The 21889-nt window shown below is 37.2% G+C and overlaps 2 protein-coding genes across 6 annotated transcripts in view; one reads left to right on the top strand and one right to left on the bottom strand.

Moving 5' to 3' along the window:
* The first annotated feature begins 578 nt into the window (after positions 1-578).
* On the top strand, positions 579-2404 carry LOC105696655 (programmed cell death protein 2). Its single transcript, XM_012419275.2, has 5 exons — positions 579-657; positions 747-1115; positions 1297-1717; positions 1986-2088; positions 2199-2404. Exons 1-5 carry the CDS (start codon positions 651-653, stop codon positions 2385-2387), a joined length of 1089 nt encoding a protein of 362 aa, XP_012274698.1. The 5' UTR covers positions 579-650; the 3' UTR covers positions 2388-2404.
* A 1941-nt stretch (positions 2405-4345) lies between these two features.
* Positions 4346-21889, bottom strand: part of LOC105696670 (kinesin-like protein KIF13B) — a 36193-nt gene continuing 18649 nt past the window's right edge. For 4 of the 5 annotated variants that reach the window (XM_012419307.2, XM_012419310.2, XM_012419308.2 and 1 more), the window contains exons 21-28: positions 15293-15367; positions 13362-13513; positions 11829-12159; positions 11458-11717; positions 10929-11112; positions 10620-10817; positions 10056-10232; positions 4346-9728 (exon numbers count right to left, since the gene is read on the bottom strand). In XM_012419307.2, the coding sequence (XP_012274730.1) occupies positions 9640-9728; positions 10056-10232; positions 10620-10817; positions 10929-11112; positions 11458-11717; positions 11829-12159; positions 13362-13513; positions 15293-15367 (1466 nt within the window). In that variant the 3' untranslated portion in view covers positions 4346-9639. The remainder of the gene's footprint in view (positions 9729-10055; positions 10233-10619; positions 10818-10928; positions 11113-11457; positions 11718-11828; positions 12160-13361; positions 13514-15292; positions 15368-21889) is intronic. The other variant, XM_012419311.2, reaches the window with a different exon arrangement.

Genomic DNA, 21889 nt, shown 5'->3' with positions numbered 1-21889 from the left:
TTAAAAATTACCACTCACGCATAAAATAATTAATCTAACGGCGCCGCAGTTGGTACTTTAGCGAGCATCGATTAGGACATTTACACGTGTTACTTTACGCCGGTTTTATAACTGCTTATGTGTGACCATGGCTGTTACACGTGTAAATGATGTTTTACGTCGGTTATATCGATAAAACCGGAGTATATCACGTTTAAGGCCGATATTTCACTGGCGCTACTGCATCAAGCGACGGAACGATGAAGCGCGAATATGAGGTTTTGATTGGCTGAAATGAAACAACGGAATGAGAGAACTTTCACTGTACGTTCTCGGCAGCCAATCAAAACCTCTTATTCGCGTTTCGTTGTGCCGTCGATTTTCACTGTAACGCTAATGAAATATTGGCCAAACATGCAGCAGTTGCGAAAAAAAATGCACCAGGTGCTGGGCAGCCCGAATTCAGTTTACTATTGAGCCGCCACTGGGGGCTGTTAGGTAGTAAGTGCATGAGCCGCCCGAATTCTCCACCGAGAGCAGCACAGGATGCGATCGCGCGACCTGCCCTGTGAGCAATCTCTCAACTCATCTCTGTAACATTTTCGACTGATTCGGCGTATGCTGTGCAGTGTTTTAACGTGTAAAGTGTTGGCGCTTATACGAGAATTCAAATGCAAGGTATAATTTGAATAATAGTTATGCATAAGCTTTCAATTAAATATGAATATTACTAGTGATCATTTTTTCTAACAATTTTGTGATTTTAGAAAAAGGGAAAGTTGACATAGGATTTGTAGAGGAGTGTGAATCCTGGAGGTTGAATAGTCGTTTTTTCCCAAGCAAAGTTGGTGGAAAACCTGCATGGTTGGATTTAAAAAATATACCGAGCAAAGAGACCCTGGAATGCGAAATATGCAAAAATCCGTGCATATTTTTATGCCAAATTTATGCTCCGTACGAAGACGATCCGAATGCTTTTCATAGAATGATTTACATTTTTGTGTGCAAACGGATCGAATGTTGCAAAACCAACCAGGTGGGAAATTTCAAAGTGGTACGGTCACAGTTAGCAAAAGAGAATCAATTTTATCCATCGGAACCACCTGAGGAAAAACCAGATTGGAACACAGACCTTGGTAGGTATTGAAACTGTTTACATTTTTGATCTTTTATTTTTATCTGCCCTTATTTAATTAGTATTACTTGTCACATAGTCACAAATGCGTTAAAGTATTTTAGTCAAATAAAATTGGAATTATTATGTTTACTTTTTATACCTGTAATTGTTATGCAATAATTTCATGTATATTTATCTAGGCACGTCGATGTGGGCAAAACTTTGTCACGTATGTGGAATTTTAGCCCCTAGTCATTGTTCGAAATGTAAGAAAGTTCATTATTGTTGTCGTTTACATCAAGTTATGGATTGGAAAAACGGTCATAAGGAATTATGTGGAACGGAAAACTTGACACCGACCGACAAATTTTTATTTCCTGAATACGAATTAACGATAGAAATGGAAGAAAAGTCAGATGAAGAAATGGAAGTTGACAATGTCAACGACGAGGCTCGTGAGATCAAAAAATATAAGAAACTAGTAGCAGATGGTAAAGCAGGAACTCTTCAGCACGAACCAGATGTAGATTCTGATTTACAAAGAATGAGTAATAGCTTGGAAGATGAAACCTTTTCGGAGTTCTGTGCTCGGCTTAAGCAGTATCCAGATCAGGTGCTGAGGTATGTTTCTTTGTATATATGTTTACAGGGTGACTTGTAGAAAGTGTTTTAGGCTGCTTTCTCCGCAACTAGAAAGCCGTTATGTCATGCACTGTAAAAGATACGTAGTATGGTCAACTCGGGCTTTTTTTTAAACGTACCATTCCCTCTTAATAGCCGTGTCCGTCTTCTTTTAGTTTATTATACTTTAAAGTGCATGCACTAGGTGATAAAAACTGGTGTGTATTCTCATTCATGTCATATTTAGTAGTACGTAATTTTATGTAAGGTACGACAGGGGGGGCAAACCTTTGTACATCTCTTCTGAACACCAACCTGAAAGGATTCCACGTTGTATCGAATGTAAAGAAGAACGGCAATTAGAATTTCAGGTATGAGCACAATTTACAAGATCCATATTAATTAATAGCAGCATAAAGTAATAGCGCGTTAATAAATCGAAAGTGTGACTGCGCTGTTAATATGTTTGTACATTTCCTAGGTGATGCCGCAATTACTAAATTATCTTCAATTTGAAGATGTCTTCCATAGTCTTGATTGGGGAATACTAGCAGTATACACGTGTAAAAAGTCGTGTATACCTAAATCTGGCTATGTAGAGGAATACCTTTGGAAACAGGATATTGTACATAATGAAGAAAATAATGCATCAGAAGACAACACAAGTTAATAAATAAAAAGTTATTTACTTAAGATGTTTATTATTCGTGCTTTTCTGCTATTATGAGAAATATCCTTACAAAAGTTAGGATCTCAGAAGAAATTTAATGAGAAAAAGAGAGAAATTCATCCTGCAAGGTAAAAATTACATTCAATTTGCTGGGTAGATCAAGAACTTTAGTCAAAACGGTAGAATGGAAATACCAGAATGATTATCAGGGTTGGGTAAGTATAATACGTCATATAATATATGTCGTTCTCTACGTGTATATTACAATGTATGATACGTTGTAATATACACGTATAATGAATCCAATTAGAAAATTCATATTAAACGATGTTAAGTCGATAGAATTGTGAACGCAAGCGTCAAATTAATTAGCAGAAATAGGCTGAAAGATTGCTCACGGGATGGGTCGCGTGGGCACAGTCTGTGCTATCGGTGGAGAATGCGAGCGGCTCGCGCACCCCCAGTAGCGCCTCAACTCAGGGATCATCTTCATCTCTGCTCTCAACTCACCTCTATGATAACAAACATCCTTCAACATCTTTTAACATCTCTTACCAACAAGTCCAGCAGGATCTGCGGCAATGAACTACCCATGATGACTTGAAAAAAAAAAGTATCCTGTTGTGATCCACCTAAACCTGGAAAGGAGCACAAAAGGACAGGCAAAACAGAATATAAAAAAAGAATCCAGGAAGTCTGAGAATAGACAGCGAACAAATTACTAAAAGTCAAGAATATTAATGGTACATCGATCTCGTTAAATGTACTGAATTAGTATTTTTCACGTCACTAAGTATGCAAAAATCCATTCAAATGCAGACCCGACAAAATATAATAAAAATGATTGTCCGCCGTCTCTTCCCCGTCAATCCTGACAAAGTGACACAAAAAAAATAGTATCGTAAATAGTAAAAATAGTAAAAATAGTATCGTAAATAGTAATAGTACTAAAAATCGTAGGTGCCCTCTTCTTAAGGGGCCGCTTCGGCATATAACCTCTTCGACTCTTGCAGTGTTTTCGGGCAGAGCCCCCTAAGTTTCGAACGCTTGGCAATCCCCTGATTTTTCAGATTAAAAAAAACTCACTCCGCGAGCAGATCCAAAAGCTAGCAAAACGACGACCTGTGATCCGAGGATGGCGGATGGCGGATCGACATCTTATCATGGCGGCTTCTCCGGGGCAACTGCCGGTCCGTTAGCCGGGCCGCAACCCGGCTTCCGGATTGGACGAAACCGTCTTTTGTCAGGCCGGGCCCGCTTGGTGGCTCTTAAGCTTCCATATTCACGTTGTAAAATTTGAAAAACGATTCGGTACATCCAATTTGGAGAAAGGTTTCACGAATGATTGGTCTTCAGATGCTACTCTCACATCCCCTTAAGATTTGAATCTTATAACCCTCCGCAGCTAAAGTACAATACTGAAATATATTTTTATTAAAATGTAACACATTTTCGGTCTCGAGTACGGGTAGTAAGATGGATAGGAAGAAGTAACGAAATGCTCATGGGAAGTTTCTGCTTACCCGCGAGTCGTTTGAAATAACTGCGTAAGATATAAATCATGATTGAAATAAAAGTTTTTATTTGTAAACGCCTGTCATTCCGAACAGGCATGTAGCATCTGCGTGACGTGTGTACTTTAATCTGTGTATCATTCGTTCGACAATTAGCAAATCAGCTCGATTACCAAAAATGGACAGACAGACGGCCTTACAGCCGCGATGTTCCCCAACGCACACGGAAGTACAACTTTATTAACGTTTCTTAAACATTTGTACGAGCAACGTATGACTACGTATCCGCTGCGCCGGGTGAGCACAGCGTCCGAGGCGAATTTATCATTACAGTCAATAAATATTACATACAATAATTTTTTTTGTTGTTTTCATTAAGTCATAGTTATAGTAGCGGTATCGTTTTAATTGGACAGAAATTGGTTTTTCTTATTTTTCTGTATGTTTTCCCTTTTCCCTCACAATATGAACAAGTTTAGGATGATACCTCAATGGTAAAGTACTGCTTCCCTTGTCCCTTAAATCGCTGATATTGTAGCCAGCATTAGACATGCCGATCATACGGAAATTGTCGTTCAATTTTCTGCTCAAGCCGAGTAGTACAAGCACAAAAAGAGAAAAGATCGGTACAGTCGATGAACTTCTTTCGAATTTGTCAAACGTCGACAAATATCGTTATAAACGCGAGAGAATACAATTGTTCCTTCACAGGGCATAATTTCGACACCATATACGCACTTGCTTAACATTTGACGTATCTCGATACGATTCGAAATCAAAGCGAGGATTTCACTCTAAAACCTTGCTAGAAATTACTATAAATCTAATCATGTTCACGAGCCGGTCACATGTCACGCGACACAATCTCGCATATGTATATTCACTGACAACGAGTATAAATATAATTGTCTTTATTCGCGATACATTTTGACTTTTGAACGTGCACATTTTTCTCTTCGTATCACCGGTGCAACGCAAAGTAAGATTAGAGCAAGTAATCCAGGAGATATAGCATTTCATTAGGGAGTAATTAAAGCAAGACATTTTGTTTGGCGAATCGTTTCCTGCCAGTACAAGTAATTAGTAGAAAGGAGTCTCCATGCATAACGTGTAGGGGTCATTTCTTACAGGGGATCCGGGTCACGGAAATCGGTTTTTCGTGAGTATTTGAAAAAACGCGCTTACCTACGAAAAAATTCTTCGAATAAAAGTTGAAGAGGACTAAATTATCTATAAAAAATCTCTCTTCGATTTAGTTGTAAATTCAATCGTTACGGCGATAAGCTAAGTGATAAACACCTGCCGCTGCCTTGGCTTATGAACTATCAGTCTGCACCTTTACTTGGCTTTCTACCGCAATGATTGCGTATATGACAAACTCAAAGATTTCTTTTTCACGAACATTTTTGTAGAGAATTTAGACCTCTTCAATTTTTATTGGATGCATTTTTCCGTACGAGTGGTGCAGGAGACTTTTTTTTCCAATGTTCGCGAAAAACCGATATCCGTGACTTCGACCCCTTGTAAAAAATTGTCCCAGCATGCTAAGCATGGGAACTTTTTTTTTCTACTCATTTCTCGTGCCAGAAGAAAACAATATATGAATAAAAATTTCTTGCTTCAACTACTTCCTAATTTGGTAGTCATCATATCTATTTTTCCTGGGCTATGGGGGCTATTGGATTGAAAAAGTGCACTCAAATTACACGCGGGTCGTTATATTTTTTTTTAAAGAAATACTTTCGCTAATGTAAATATGTATCCACTTAAGTAATTAAACATGCATTATAGTAAACATTAATCCTTTATTCCACAGCTCCTAAATGCATTTAAACGGACACCACCGATCTTTTTTCTCATTGCAATGCGGCATAATTACATTTAGAGAACATTGATTCTCGAAGGACTAGTTTCATTAGCCAAATAAGAAATTCGGCGTCCTCTTACAGTGAATCGCACATCGAGAGTCTAGAGAATTCCTTCGCGGAACTCTACACCAGTGGTCGAGAATTAATAGTTGTTACTCAAGGCGAGCCTTTCCAAATCTCGAATCTTTCGGAGACTTTGTCGTTGCTCACATTTTATGCCAATGGAACGAGGAGGGTCTATGATAAAGTACAAGGAATTCGGATACGATCCTCGCATGAGTATTTTACATCCATTCTTATACGTTTTACTCTGAGTAGTATGTAAGCGATAAAGTTTAAGGGGGACAAACTCTGTCACGGCCGAAAACATAGTTCTGTTCTTGAGCATTGTTTCTTATGCAGGTAACGCAGGTAGATAAATTAATTAATTTGCACGGAATTAGTCATCCTTTGAACGGTTTAAAAGCATTTTTCTATTTGATTAAATATGTTATTACTGTGGTATAACATTTGACTATGCAAGCAACACCAGCTCTGCACGTGGCAGTTCTTAAAAATCATTAATGTATTTGGTGCGAAACTCTACCGAGTTTCCTGATAATTCTCTTTAATTTAGAAGTGTCACTTTCAATGCGAATGGGAGCCACGTGACGGATTTTTTTTTTTATTACACGTGTCATTTTATGAACAATTAAACAACTACAATTTTCGTGCGCTTAGCTGAAACTGCATTTACATTATTTATGAAAATCCTGGGCTTTTTGGTTTAAAAAGACTCTTTCGAACTCCAGGTGCGAGGCCAAGCCTACTAGAGATAATTTAAACCGAAATAAAAAGGTATATAATCAAACAAAAAATGCTTTTCGACGGTTTAAAGCATGACTAATTCCAGGGAAAAAACATTAATTTATTTATCTGTTTTTACGGGTGTTGCAATAATTCTCAATAAAGTGATATTTTTCAGGCTTCACAGGGTTTATCCCCGTTAAGGAATCTCTGGTTTTTACAATAAGCGAGTATATAGAAAGCTCTAATTCTGTACTGTGGGTGTGTCACCATTTACATAGTATGGATTGTAAGATAAAAATAGACAAGTGTTACATTACAAAGTGTGACAAGCGATACTAGTGAAAAATTAGTTTTAGTTACAACGTCTCTTTATTTTGTCTTCGCATTAGAGTTGAGAAATGCTCTAAACATTGATATTAACTAAGTGTCGCAAAGAAGAGATTTAAAATAATTTCATATGAAATAAGTCTCGGAAAAGGAAAGTTTGAAATGGACAATACTTTGTGCAGTTTCCTTTTGAATTTCATGGAATTGATTCCGGGTGCAACATCGCTTCTCCCGTAATTGTTTATAAGATGAAGTCTCTGTAAAGAATGTTACTTTCCAGTTTAATTAAATCCCAAGTTTATTGACGAGTCTCGGATCAATAATATTAGTGTTCGGAATCAATGTAACGTGCATCTTTAATCACAAGATAATTCTTATCGAATAAGACATTCGTCATTGCAAACTCGGACGATATTTTCTCAAAAGATAGCTTTCAAGTCCGGTGTCATGATCGTTGACAAAATATTTTACCGTAAATATTAGATACTCTTCCTACATATAAGTACACGTGGTTTCAACATCCATTTCGATGTCTTTACACAGTAAATGACTCGTTATTATCACTAAGGTGATACGACAACGCAACCGTGACGTTTCACAATTTGACAAAAAATCATTTGAAGCACAGTAAATGTACAATTTAAAAGAAATGCTAGACATGCGCAGCATTTGGAAAGGGCAGAATGATCATTAACAACTAATGATAATTCCATTTTAGAATCTGGAAAGGAAGTGCAGTTCCTTGGCCAGCAAGATCTCTCGACCTGACTCCCCTTGTCTTTTGTCGATTAAAAACGTGCCAGTTGAGCAAATAAATATACATGATTTGAAACTTACGACGATAGCCTCTTGTAAAACCATTCCTTTGTAGACTTATGTAAACGTGTGAGAGTCTCTGATATCGATTCAAGATTTGTGCTAACAAGGATGGCAAACAATCTGAACACTTTCTTAAGCCAACTTAAATAGACCCGATAATCAGAATGCTCATCAACGTCAATTTCGTATTGTCCTTGGTTCGGATGGGCATAATTAAAATACGTCTTCTCAATCAGTGTATGAAAAAAAAAAATGAGTCGAATCTCCGATTTTCCGATTACTTGGTACGTGGACGAATACTCGCCAGATTTGCGCACTCGTCGAGATATATCTAATGTGGTCCATCTTATCGCTCGTTTCATTGGTATGGATTAGGTTACTTCGTAGTAGCAAAGTCATATTCGATTTCGACATTTTGAAAGACTCACATTATATACGGTAATCCGCAACCGCATTAAAAGATTATAGAGAAGAAATTGATTTAAGGGGAAACTCCCGTGAAAACGCGAGAAAAATAAACACTTTTCAGAAATTAGTTAAAACAAGAACTAAACGGTAATCCGGTTAAGAAATGTAAGTCCTCTAGTAATACATTTTTAAATGATAAAAATAATGTAGTCTAGTTAGATTTAATATATTTTCCCCCGAAATATGTAACATTCTTCAAGAGATATAATTTCTATTGTAACGTAATAAATGTTACGTAGTTGGGACGAATATATACTAAATCATAGTAGTCGAATTCTTAGTTTATCAATTAAACACGTGTTACTAAAGCACTTAAAAGGATTTACCTTCCGTCGTTTGGTTTTTTTTTTTAATTTTGATTTACGAAAAGTAATTCATTTTTCGGAGCGTTTTGAGAGAAGGATCCCCTTAATGGCTTCGGGCAATCGATGAGAAATCAAGCTCATTTACAGAGTTCTTACCAACTAAACTTATTCGACTAATATTGCAGTCGTACTGCGGTCCTGATCAATTTAAAACTCAAACTGCCTTTTAAACCAATCGCAAAAGTAAAGGACGACCATTCAAAAGCCAATGTGAGCTTTATACGAATCGGCAGATACAATTAAAATGAATCGACGGTATACATAAATTATTCGTAATTATTCTTAGGGTGTACGTGTGGGTGTTAAGTGTAACGTGTGTGTGAAATGTACAGCATAATGTGACCGTCGATTGTGGAGGAGTATGTTACAATCAAGAGGAATTTAACGAGAATCGTACTAAAAAAATACAATATATGAAACAACTGTATACATATAAAATATTTAAATAACCTACATAACAAGATATACCATTAACTGAGACCGATGTTGCGGATGAATAGGCATGGAGACCACGCTACTCTTGACAATATTTCACTTATCCGTCACGTTAAATTACCGCCGAGGTAATTCCGGGGAAAGTGTCCAGCTGGTTGCCAATTTCGGAGACGACAGATGGAAAAGGAAACGGAATCGTCCCTAATGGTTTCCTTCATTTTAATAATGTACACGTAGATCACGGAGCAAAGCAAGGTCGTCTCGCTAGAGGCGAAATACGTGTCATCTGGGTGATTAAAGTAATGTTCTGGAATGCTTTCTAGTTGCCTTTGTGGTCGTTAGTCGTCGACCCTCGGGAATTCGCGTCGACCTATGCGTCGATTCTAGATACCATAGAAGATGCGCAAATAATTCCTATGCTCCATTTAAGCGCCTTCTACTCGAATCGGAAAACAGCGTATGCCCTGCGAGTACGCAGTCGTTATACCCTCGGTAATACGTCTTACTAGTTTAAGTGGTACTCATAGTTATCGATAATTGGTAGCAGCCCTAATAGCTAAGGGACCTGAAAACACTGCTACTATACATACGGTAGGCATGTAGCAATTAAGATATTATGTCGTGAGATACAGTAAGATCGAATAGGATGACACGGGTGATCTCTGCTTTACTTGTTTCGTGGCGAGGATCGCGTTCCGGTGCTCGATAAGCCTTCCCCTCGGTTGCGACTTTGATGTAAGGAATGTAAGCCCTCACCTGAAAACGGTATCGTTACCTTGAGCAATTAGGTCTACTCGAGGACATTCGGAACGCAATACATACATGTTTTAATGCTTGGAATTTTTCCTATTTATCGAATTATTCAGTCAAGTATTATTAAAATCGCGATAAAGTTCACGCATTAATTCGCGACAAGACGTAAGAAAGGCCGTATATCAAAACGACGCCAAATTGATCTGCAATTTTCAAACTTCCGACGTCAAATGAAAGTAGGATCAGAAATCGTTTACGTAAAGTGGACCTTAGAATGTCCACGTTAAAGTACTTTTTGATATATCGAAATAATTGTACTACAGATCTTACCTCTACTGACGCTTCTACGCATTGACGTAGAAGGAGGTGAGGTTGTTTCTTGCTTGGTGTAGGTCCTGAGAACTTTACCCCGCCTATCTTGAATCAATTTGTCCACTTTTACGAAAATCCCACATTTATTCCGACAAGTGAAGTACCTGTGGCCATTTACAGCTCCATCGTTCTTGCCTGCGGAATTTATTTACAATTTGTCGCATTCAATTAAAAAAATGAGTAAAAGTGTAACAAATACAGTTCGAATGTGGCCTGCGCGTTTTGTACAAACTGGTTTAGAACAATTCATTTTTTATCTACTACTGTCTCGCAAGGAATTGTTTAAATTGTGAGCATTGGTACAAAAGATTGCAGCGAGTCACGAGCCAGGACCATCAGCAACGTTTTATCAATACTCCGAATTTCAATTGTTGAACATGCTAAAGACTTCATTCTTTTATAAAATATAAATATAATTCGAAGTCTGGTTTAAGGCGAGTTTCATTTCACTTTAATATACGACTTCCTCTATTTTCCCTCTGTTGTTACTTCCTATAATTATATTTATATATTTTGACAAACCTGTTGGGGCATCTAACTCGATTCCAATCCAAGTTCCTGATGCGAATTCCGTTGGTCCAACATAAGCGATTACCCCGGAATAACTATAGGGACGAACTAGAACGGATTCGCCGATCACGACCCATTCTGGAAGTGGAGGCTCGATCCTGGTCAAATCTGGTCTGGAGCCGAATGCCGAACTTTTGTCACTCACATCATCTAGAAACATACGAAAACTTGAACTAAGACGACAAGTCAGGAACACACCACTCGAAACAGCCATTCGCGTTCTGCTTTATTTCTTATAATTTACAGTCTACAGGTTGTTACCGTCAATACGCTCGGACGAGCTGTGGTCACCATTTTCGTAGGCCATATTTGTCTGCATGGTCTGCTCCAGGCGAGCTGCAGCTTTGCTCTCAGATAATTGTGGACGGACCATAGGGAACGATGCCCTGTGCTGAGAACTGGTAGGCCTTCCCGAACTCCCAGACGTCCTTCGTCTTCGAACGACCTGTAAAGTTACATCTAATTAACACTCGAATTCCTTCTAGGCAAAATATATCGGTAGTACATTAAACAGATGTTTAGATTATCCAAGATATTTAATTTATCTAATAAAAGTGTATCGAACCCAACGACACTGTTGACTGTATTGCGAGTGTAAGGACTAAGCACTCCTCTGCAGTATAGGATCATTGGTAAACATTAGATAATTATAAAAAAATGCGTTATACTTTTTGAAATGTGTCCCTTTTATCCTATGCAAACTTACACCTATTACCGTACCATAACACGTTTCACTTAAAAAAGACATCCTTTAGTTGAATTAGATCCTGCATTAAAGAATTCAACTTACCTTCCCGGGCGGCAGTTTAGTATGTACAACGGACGTTCCTTCCAAAGGACTGTCGTCACCAGAATTCGAAGTCTGACTGGTCTCCATTTCGTTTTTCTTCCTCTCGTCGTTAATATTTGACGATAGATACGTTCCTTGGCAACTACTACCACTCAAAGATTCGCTGTCTGCCTCCTTGTGAACTTTGTCACTCGTGGGAGTTGCTGCCTTATTATTGGTACCATAAGCGCCTGCTTGATTCAAGTTTTTTCTTACGGAGTCTGCAAACAAAACCAAGTTAAACTATTCACCTTAATTACAGTTTATAGTACACTAAACGCGATTGATGCAAATGTCTATACGTTAACGCGTAGAAATAAAGAATCATTGACCTGTTGTGACGTTATCAGGGATACCAGTCTTATCCAGGATAATATTCGAGTCCCCTATATGTTCCTCCGTGGTTTCTTCGACTAAGGAGCTGTCCATCTTTTCGGACTTCTTGTTGTCCAGTAAGCCTTTGTATTCCACGTCTGGGGTCTCATCCACGCTGATGGACTTTATGGAGATCGAATCGTCAGATGTTAGATTTGTTGTGGATACAGCTTGGGAACCGTATCCGCTGCTACTCATGCTGGGAGTATTTATTTTAGTCGCTTGTAACTCTACCAGCGAGTCCAAGGTCCGCGAAGATGTCAGCAGCTTTGTGGGCTTGGGCGGTGTCTAAGAGAAAATGGGGATATTTCATTAAAATTAATACAAATTCAATATACTTCATGACAACCCAAGGTACCATTGTATCATTTCGTTCTTGCCCTCACAACCAAACGAAAACGTTTCCATGCAAACATCTTCGATCATCCGCAATAAGGTAGTAACAAAATCTAATACGTGAATTTGTATTATGCGCGCAGCATATTTACTTATTTCTCATCACTTTTATTACTAATTAATAGGACGAAGACCTAAATCATCAGGAAATACTTAACCGAACAATTCATTTAAGGAGGTACATAGGATTAATGCGATTTATTCCTGATACCTTTTCGAAAATATTAATTTTGAAAGCGTCGGGACAATTCTTAGGTGATCACGAGTCGTGTCGAAGTTTCAGAGTTCGGTTCAATACCCTTAAAAAAAAAAGTGTATTGTTCGAATCAACTGATTTCAGGGAGGTTTCATTTCACCTTAAGTGGTGTATTAAATTTTTCTAAAAAGAAAAAAAAAAGAGAGAACTGTTCATCAATTGTAGCACTATTTAAGCTCGAGGAACTTGATCGACGTTGACAAAGAAGATGTTTCTAAATGCCTACGTTGCCGACGTTCGTTTTTATATCGACAGCTGTGTCGAATTAAATTGGATATTGTACCAAATGGCATACTCCACCTGTCGTTTTCGTATAATAAATATCAAGAAATCGAAGTAAAACTCCAGAAATCCCCTGGATTCATGCTTTCTGGGGCCCTAATTGACTGCAGAGGGACACCCTGCGCCATCTGTGATTTCCAGGTCAATTAAATTTTCACTCCGAGACCTCGTATTCCCATCGTTTTGGCATAGAAACGCATACAACACTTTTTTTTGCCTTTATCTCATTGAAATGCGAGTTTATCGATTACCAGAGTGTTCTAAATTGTTGTAAAATTGTCCTGACCCTTTCGTTTCTCATATCAGAGCCTTCGATAATTGTATATTGATCGAAATATGAGAGCTCGACGGCATTTTGGTTCTGGTCTGGGCTGAGTTAAACAATGTTTTCCAAAAATCCAAATTTTGAATGTGTCAGGACAATTCTTAGATGATCAGGAACGACGTGTCAAAGTTTCGGACAGTTTGGTCTAATACCCTTAAAAAAAGTGTTGTATTCGAATCGACTGATTTGAAGGGGGTTTCACTTCACCTTAATATAAAAAGAATACGTTACCTGATAAGCATCATACTCGGAATAATCAGCGTCGCTCTTTTCTTCATGGTCATCGTGGACAGGGGATGATAGTGGATTTCCAATGTTTGACGTTTCCTCGTGTAAGGTAGTCATTCGGAGGCCCAGTTTGCCACCAACCATACTCGGTGACGCTACACAATAGGTACGAAAATATCAGGAAGTACTCTACATTTCATATGAAAGAGAACAGACCATTATCGGGGCCGAATTGATTACATGTTCTAATTTATAAGTCTGCTTGAAGGCACTATAAACAATACGGCCAATGGCGATCAGCTAACTGGAAAATAAAAATGTCTAAGTATTCCTAATTACCCTACGCAATGAAAAAACGGTGTCACACTGATTCCGAAGAAAGCTGAAATAATACCGATTAACGAGATCGAAATTGACAAATGAACCATGCTCATCCCTACAAAAAAGCAGGATCGTATATGTACATTCCACGTCGAAGAAATAATTTTACCGAGTATTGGGACGTTAAAGAGTACTTGTAACGATAACAGGAAAACCACGAAAATTACCATAAAAATAGTTTACTGTATAATATAGTATGTTATATAATATAGAATATATAATTATAATATTATTCAACGTGAAGTAGAAAAATACAGGCTTTCAGTATTTCATTTGCATTAGTGTTTTAATATAATCGTTGATGACGTGGAATATACTCCGATTAAATGAAAACGAATGAGCAAAATACAAACACGGAAGAAACACATTTTAAACGTACTACATACGAAAAATATACGTTGAAGCACACGTCTCGTAAACGAATACACAGAAGTACATTGAGAAATGAAAGTGAGGAGCAAAAAAAACGTAACGAATATCAAGAGGTACCAGAATGATAAATCGAGCCCTTTCGAACGACCGGAAGAATTGGAACTAGCGAATGTTTCATTTTTTTATATTTGAAACTTTCTTAACAAAAATGTCCTTGCAATGATACATAGTGACGGCACTCGAAAAAAATCTAATGTTTCAGATTTATATTAATTTGATTCAATCGATCTTACAACTTATTTTGTTGATAATAGGAAGTAAAAATCACTTTGTCACAAGAATTCTATATTTCATAGGAAGCGTTTCTTTTCGCTTAGTGTTCTTTGACGATCCTCGATTATTTGGTAAATTAGGAAATGAAAATTAGGGGTGATAATCTTTAAAGGTATATGAGTTGCAATTACAGTTAAGGTGATGTGAAAGTGGCGTCGAAGAGTTCATGAAACCATTATCCAAACTGGGTGTACCGAATGGATTAAAACTTTACGATATAAATATGGAGGGTATAAGGAAGGTTCCGCAACTCATGAAATTTCATTTTTTTTTAAATAACTTGTTCATAGATATTTGTAAATTTTGTTCTAAAAAATGGAATTTCATGAGGATCAGGACCTTTCATATAGCCCCTATATTCACATTGTAAGGCTTAAAACGATTCAGCACATCCAGTTCGGGGAAAAGTTTCATGAACGATTGACTCTTCGGATGCCCTTAAGGGGATGTGAGAGCTCAATCGTTCATAAAACTTTTCTACGAACTGGGTGTCTCAAATCGTTTCATACTTTAAAACGTGAATATGGAGATCCTAAGGCAGGTCCTGAAACTCGCAAAATTTCATTTTTTATAAACTATTTTTAAAATACCTATAAAGAAATTAGAAAAGAATTGAAATTTCATGAGTTTCAGGACCTTCCCTATAATCTCTCTATTCACGTTGTAACGTTTCAAGCTATTCGGTAAACCGAGTTGAGAGAAAAGTTTTATAAACAAAACCTCTTCGACGCCACTTTCACATCACGTTAACCCTTCTATGCGCGTACAGTACGAATCGATCTATTTACAGAAGAAATACGCTACATCTACCGGAAATCAGTTCGAAAGGGTTATCGAATGTCACCTACACTTGGCAGAGGTGGTTTGTTGAAGACGCGTCAGAGAGTTGAGATTCAGGTTGAGATTCAGGAAAGTCGGTCTCGCTGAAAGGACACAGATGCGTTGGTTATAATTCATATTTCCTTACTCGATCTAACACGACAACTAAACTACTAAACTTGTCTTGCAATTGGCGAGCCTGGTCTCGAATCGGAGCCTCGAAACGTTCTCTACGGGAAATGTCATCGAAAAGCGACTAAATTGGGTCGCGGGTACCTCGGCGATCAAATTAAGGGCAGGTAAAACTCTGGCAAACCTGTCGATTCGAATAAAACACACATTTCTAAAGGTCCTTCGTTGCATCGAAATGGCGGAAATTTTAGCACACCACTCGGGAGCGGTCAAGGAATCTCCTGGTGTTCCAAATTTGGATTTTTACTTTTTCCTTCAGCCGAAGTTTTCATTTCATCTCCAAATTTGCGAAGCGTCAGAACATCCCTTGGGTGCTCACGAGTCGCGTGTTAAAATTTAAGGCCAGTTCGATGAAATATCCTCAAAAAAAAAAAAGGGTTTTATTCGAATCAACCGATTTGAGGGTTTCACCGAAACCTACTCGGTACAAACTTAACTTTTTAATAACGTAAATTTTTTTATACTTGGCCCGATTAATCGCTGCAAATATTCTGGTGCTTGAACAAGAGAAACAATTTACTAGGTTACAGAAACGTAAGGGCAAAACAAAGAATTAAAGAAAAAAGAAAAAAAAAATGTATTAAGATTAGAACGACACTTCATATGACAAAGTTTTTTCGTCCGGCAGAAGTAGAAATTGCTATTCCGTTTTTTAACCACTTCGCATTCGCGGCGGTTAATGGAAATTAACCTGCCGTTAAAATGTGGCGGAACGCGCAACTCATTGTAACCGAGGATTACCTTTTTAAGCGAGGTTAGGGAAACCGGACATAACTGTGGTATCTTTTAACATCATGGATTTAGTATTACATCAACAAAGTTACAACTTGCACCAATAGTCTTATATGAGTTAAAAAATATCTCGTTTGCGAATGCGGAGTGGTTAAACGCACGTTTTCGACTTGCCGAGAGTAGACGATTTCGGTAATCAAAATGGGATTTTAATTGAACAAAATCAACAAATCATGCCGTTTATTCCTATAAATTAATATACTTCTAAAGCAGGAGCAAAAATCAATCCTTTCTTTTGTTGACCTTTTGGTCATATTATACTGGGGCGGAATTCATCTCCGGAAGTTAAATAACATTCTGACAATCTACAACGCGATGTCCCGAGGCTTAACAATATGCATCTTGAAGTCGTTTAAAAAAAAAACTAGTTATCATTATCTGACAAGTTCAAGCTGCACCCAAAGAACAATTTTCGACAAATTTCCGATTAAACTAATATAATTATAAATTAGGAATGAAACAAAAATGAATCTGTACCATCGTATCGTAAAACGGTTTAAACTTCCAAATATGCAAATTGAACTTGTCACAAACTAGTTATTAACCCGTAGTATTACACCGTTAAAAATATTCATTAATTTCATACACCTTAGGTTCACAAATTTGTAATAAAATTCTAAATTAATTGTAATTTTATAACATTGTCTTACAACTTTGAGGAATGATGTAGAAAAGTCAATACACTTGTGTACTAAATTTATAACACATGTTTATAGTATGGGTAAATAAAATATTAGAAAATTAGTACACGATGAATAAAACTTCAACAAAAAAAAATGTTATTCAATTGCAATATCTTTTTTAACAGTGTAATTTAAAGACAGACGTATCAACGATCATACAACTAACTCCGGTCTAATTCACTCCATTATGCTTCGATGACTTATGAATTAATCTAATTAATTAATGTCAATCAAGTCATGCGATGCACTATTCGATCGATCGAAACTCCATGCAAACTAAGACCTCGGGATTAGTTGAACACCTAAGATTTCCTTCTAATTTCCTCTTTTCAAATTCGATTATTCGAAATGATGTTCAGCTATTATTATATACAGAGAAAAGAGAGAAGAAAGTACGAGATGCGTCTTATGGCTTAGTTCAAACTATTTTCAATGTGCCAACTAATTTTCAAGTTCGATGCAGACAACTCGTTGCAAGGGAATAATTGCTCGCCATCGTCAGGGTATAACATGCAGTATTTTATTTACAATTAAACCTTTTTCCTTTTCTCCTAAGTTGTTCGGTCTAGCCATTTACGTGTATTTCGACTTTAGGCGTATAACACTCTTCACACGTGACAAACGACAACGTAGACGAAAAGGAATCAAGCAACATCGAATCGTAGATGCCTCGTTAGTTCCACGCGTGCTGTAAATAGAATCATGTACAGAAACATACATACAATATGCAGAATGAACCCAGGGTCCGAGTCTCGTTAGTCAACAATGGATAGAAGACCAAAGACTGGCAGAACAATCTTGACAGTATTTCCCGAAAAAGTGCAAACGTTCTTAGAGCTACATGCACATATCGGTTCCATCAGTAACCTTTCGCGTATTTGATTAAATTATTGCCCCACAGTAAGAACCGAAATCATTTGCCGACAAAAGTTGTGATTACACGTAGAGCTTTTCCGTATGACAAGATAAGTCACTTATGATTTATAACATCGGGTCGCAATAGCAGTGAGGCATTTGTAAACATTAAAAAAGAAGTAGTAGAAAGGAAGGTGAAGAGATAAGATACGAAAACCCAATAACTTCCAAGCACTGATATGTATACTACACTGAGAGAAAAATCTAGGTAAATTGACAATTTTTTACCTAGTTTTCTTTGTTCAAAAATTACTCGGATACTCATTATAGTGAAATTAACATTTTTTTTTCTTCTAAACTAGAAAATCTCCTTACGGTTACTATATTTTTATACCTTCAGGGAGCAGTTAAATGACTTATTCAACGTTTACTTTCCTAATAAGAGTAAGCAGATTTTTTACTATTTATTTTATATGCCGCCCATGCAACTCAAAAGATTGGACACCTCTGAATTAGAGTTTAGCGAACGAATCACATACATTCACATGCAACACCACATTAGAGAACGCAGTTTTAACTAAAAATATAATTTCCCTTCGTCGAGAATTAAATTAAATTCTCATATCTTAATAAAGACGATACCGAAGACTGTATTCACGCTGACATTTATAAAACGTCTAGGCGTTTTACAAAACGCCGGATTTTACAATGTGACTACGACACCTACGAGTCATGTCCTAATGTTTCAAACAGTTCATTGAAGTAGCCTTAAAAAAAAATGTATTGTTCGATTTGACTGGTTTGAGGGGCATTTCAGGTCACCTTAATATTTTTCATTTTTCATAACAAATCACGTCCGCTACTTACAGGGCGTCTGTTCTAAAACACCCTGGACAAAAGCCGTTGGTTACATATAACATTTTCGATTTGCCCTGAACATTGTGGTCTTCTCGTTCCTTTAACAACAATTAACGAAAGTTGTTACATACGTACAGAATAATTAGGTCCAGAGGCACTTGACCTAATTATGTGTATGAGATATGAAAGGTACGAATTCATACTTGCCTAACACTAGAAGTCGCCACGTGGACTAAATAGTTTTATATGCATGAAATATGCATAAACTAAGCATAAACTATGCATAAACTAAAAAAATCAAGTTGAGAAACTAAGAGGAATGTTTATTACCGACGGTATTAGGTTGGTGCATAATCAATATTACCCTGCGTGGAAATAAGAAATATCGAAGTGTAACGTTAATTATACGCTAATCTAATAATAGGTTTAATTCTAATCGTATCTTTCTCGTCCTGTGCTTTATATATATTAATTAGTGAATTTTTCTAAGCATTCGACTAAGTGGATGCGTTAAACATTTAACACGTTCCATTAAATGTTTGACCGTGTAGTTGAATTTCTATTGGTTATCAATGAAATGTCCAAAGATTGTGTGTTTTAATTGGGACTTTACTGAAACTTGTAATACTTACGGAAATATTCTACCAGCGTGCAATTAAGGCGATATTGCTATTTACCAGTCGGTGACCAAATTATTAGTTACTATAGTTTTTCTTATTATTTCAGATTCAAACATTGCTATTACACGTTTGGACTTACTTCCTTGTCTACAAATATGTTTAATTTCGTCCTGGCAATTATATTTTTTTATCCCTCTATTGTATAATTCCCTTCCTGAAATATTCTTAAATAAATACGAAAAATCTCAATTTTTCGCTCGGTCGTTCTTAAAGCATGACTTCCTTTGAATAAATACTAGGTAATATACTGTTATTTTTTTTTTTTAATTACAATGGAATATCTATTTCATGTAACGGACATCAATCACTCGTCCACAATATGGTTAAAAAATATTGCTTCGAACTGATCATGATACAATATTAACAGATGTAACTAATAATTTGGCCACGGACAGCAGATCATTCATTCGGATGCAGGGATACTTTTGTGTGCTGTTCGAAAATTGTTTGAAATACAGGTTACTATGAAAAAAAAGTAATAATAAATAAATAAATAACAGAAGTTCTACGTTACAGGCAAGGGCGAACGTTGCAAATCAAACAGACAGATCCAATCACTCACGACACAAATTGACTAATCACGTTTGCCTGTGTGGCGGTCAATCAAATGTCGAGTCAAGACTCCATTTTACCTGAGCTCAGAATGGAGCCTTGCGAGGGCCGAAATTGTGGTAGAAGTAGTAGTAGAAGTCGTAGGGTTAAACAGAGGAACAAAATAAGTAGCATGAATTAATTAGTCAGTCGGATATTGATTTCTTTTAACTAAATAATGAGAGGCGGTCTCTATAGTTATTTCTCACCTCGCGGGTCTTTCAAAACAAGCAGGGTAGCTTTTAACTTATATGACAATGGTCAAGTATCCCATTTTGTTTTTTTCTACGCGAATTTTCCATATTTCCCGAATAGATGTTGAAAAACGCCCTCGTGAATTTTTTCTTTGGCTTTACTTTGACATTTTCATGTAATACAATATTCATTTTAATTGGAATATTTTTTTAATATTCATCACATAAGTCGCGGGTCTTTCAAAACAAGCAGGGTAGCCTTTAACTCATATGACAATAATCGAGTATCCCATTTCGCTTCTTTCCACGTGAATTTTTCATATTTCCCGAATAGATGTTGAAAAACGCCCTCGTGAATTTTCTCTTTGGCTTTACTTTGACATTTTCATGTAATACGATATTCATTTTAATTGGCATATTTTTTTAATATTCATCACCTAAGTCGTCTACATGGTTGTTCGATAACCGGGCACCCGAGTGCCGTTTTATATTTTTATGAAAATAGTACAAGCATAATTTTGATTAAAGAGGGCTCTGTAGTTAAGTAAATATAGCATATTTTATAGCTCGGGTCTACGTGCAAGTAAAACTTGCGAGAGCTGCCTCTCCGAGAGTTCTTGCCATCGTGTACATGGTTTTGCAAGTGAACTTGCGCAACAATTTGCACTCTCCCGCAAGGTAGAAAAAGTAGCTTTAAGGTGTTAATCCATTGGCGTCAAGCGGAAGCTCGAACCTAGTAACTTGCAGTGTTATTTTCTACCAAATTTTTCGCCATCCGAAATTTAAAAGTTTATATGAACGAACATCAAGCGTCAGCAACATCGTATGATTACGTGTTACTCGGGTTCATCATTAAGCTGACGTTAACGAAAAGGTATCTTTACATCAACGCGTATATTCGAAACATCGCGAAGGCGAAACCTATCTATTTTCTCCACATTTAATAATTTATACAAAACACTGAAATGGTACCGCACCACACAAGTACTAAATATTAGTAATACCGCAGGGTGTTGAAAAGTTTGCAATTGACGATGTTTCAGAATCTTTCGATGACTTGCCTCAGAGAAGTAGAAATTGGGAACGGCTCGTTTAATATATGAAAGTATCAACACGTGTACAACTGCTAAAGGGAAGACGGTAATAGGCGGAATTGAACAGCAGTCAAAACTAGGGTGAAAACGGAGTATCATGACAAAGGACGATATATAAGTATAATATTATCTATATAAATATATATCGAAAACACAGCATAAGCCACATCTCAGAGATGAACCGTCGACGTATCGCTTTATTCGCTCTCTCATCCGAGTAGGTCTAACAAGGGCAACGAGGAACCCAGGAGTAAGTACTCTCGTAATCGGTACTCCCGCGGTGCACAAAAAAAAAGTGAGTCAACTCCCCGAGATATTTCTGGAAGAAATTCGAGGTTCCACCCTGAAATGTGAACGATCGTGCGACGTTCGTGTCTGTCGTGCGCAAAGCTGCTAATCAAAGGTCCAAGACAAAGCTGGGCGAATTTTATGGGAGAGAAATTTTCCTATGTTGCAAGTCAAACCTTCCAATGAAATTCCGCGTAAGCTCGTCGTTACTCTCTACATGAGTAGCAGTCCAGTTTAAAGAGTGTTAAAAGAAGCTGGAAGGGACCTTTTGCTATCGTATGACAATAGATCCGGCAGTATAGTACGGAGTATAGTTGTAGCATGTGCTTGCGGTGCTTCTAAGAAATCACGCAAGTATTAAGATGATGCGAAAGGCGCCGAGGAATTTAATCGACGCCA

Source organism: Orussus abietinus, unplaced genomic scaffold, assembly GCF_000612105.2.
Source record: "Orussus abietinus isolate OABI.00-Male unplaced genomic scaffold, Oabi_2.0 scaffold23, whole genome shotgun sequence".
In the NCBI taxonomy this organism is placed as follows: domain Eukaryota; kingdom Metazoa; phylum Arthropoda; class Insecta; order Hymenoptera; family Orussidae; genus Orussus; species Orussus abietinus.
This window is presented reverse-complemented; position numbering and strand designations above follow the sequence as displayed.

Excerpts from the sequence above, each read along its gene's own strand:
- LOC105696655 (XM_012419275.2), top strand. Across the intron at positions 1,116-1,296 it reads AGATTGGAACACAGACCTTG|GCACGTCGATGTGGGCAAAA; the intron begins GTAGGTATTGAA and ends ATATTTATCTAG. Across the intron at positions 1,718-1,985 it reads TATCCAGATCAGGTGCTGAG|GTACGACAGGGGGGGCAAAC; the intron begins GTATGTTTCTTT and ends ATTTTATGTAAG.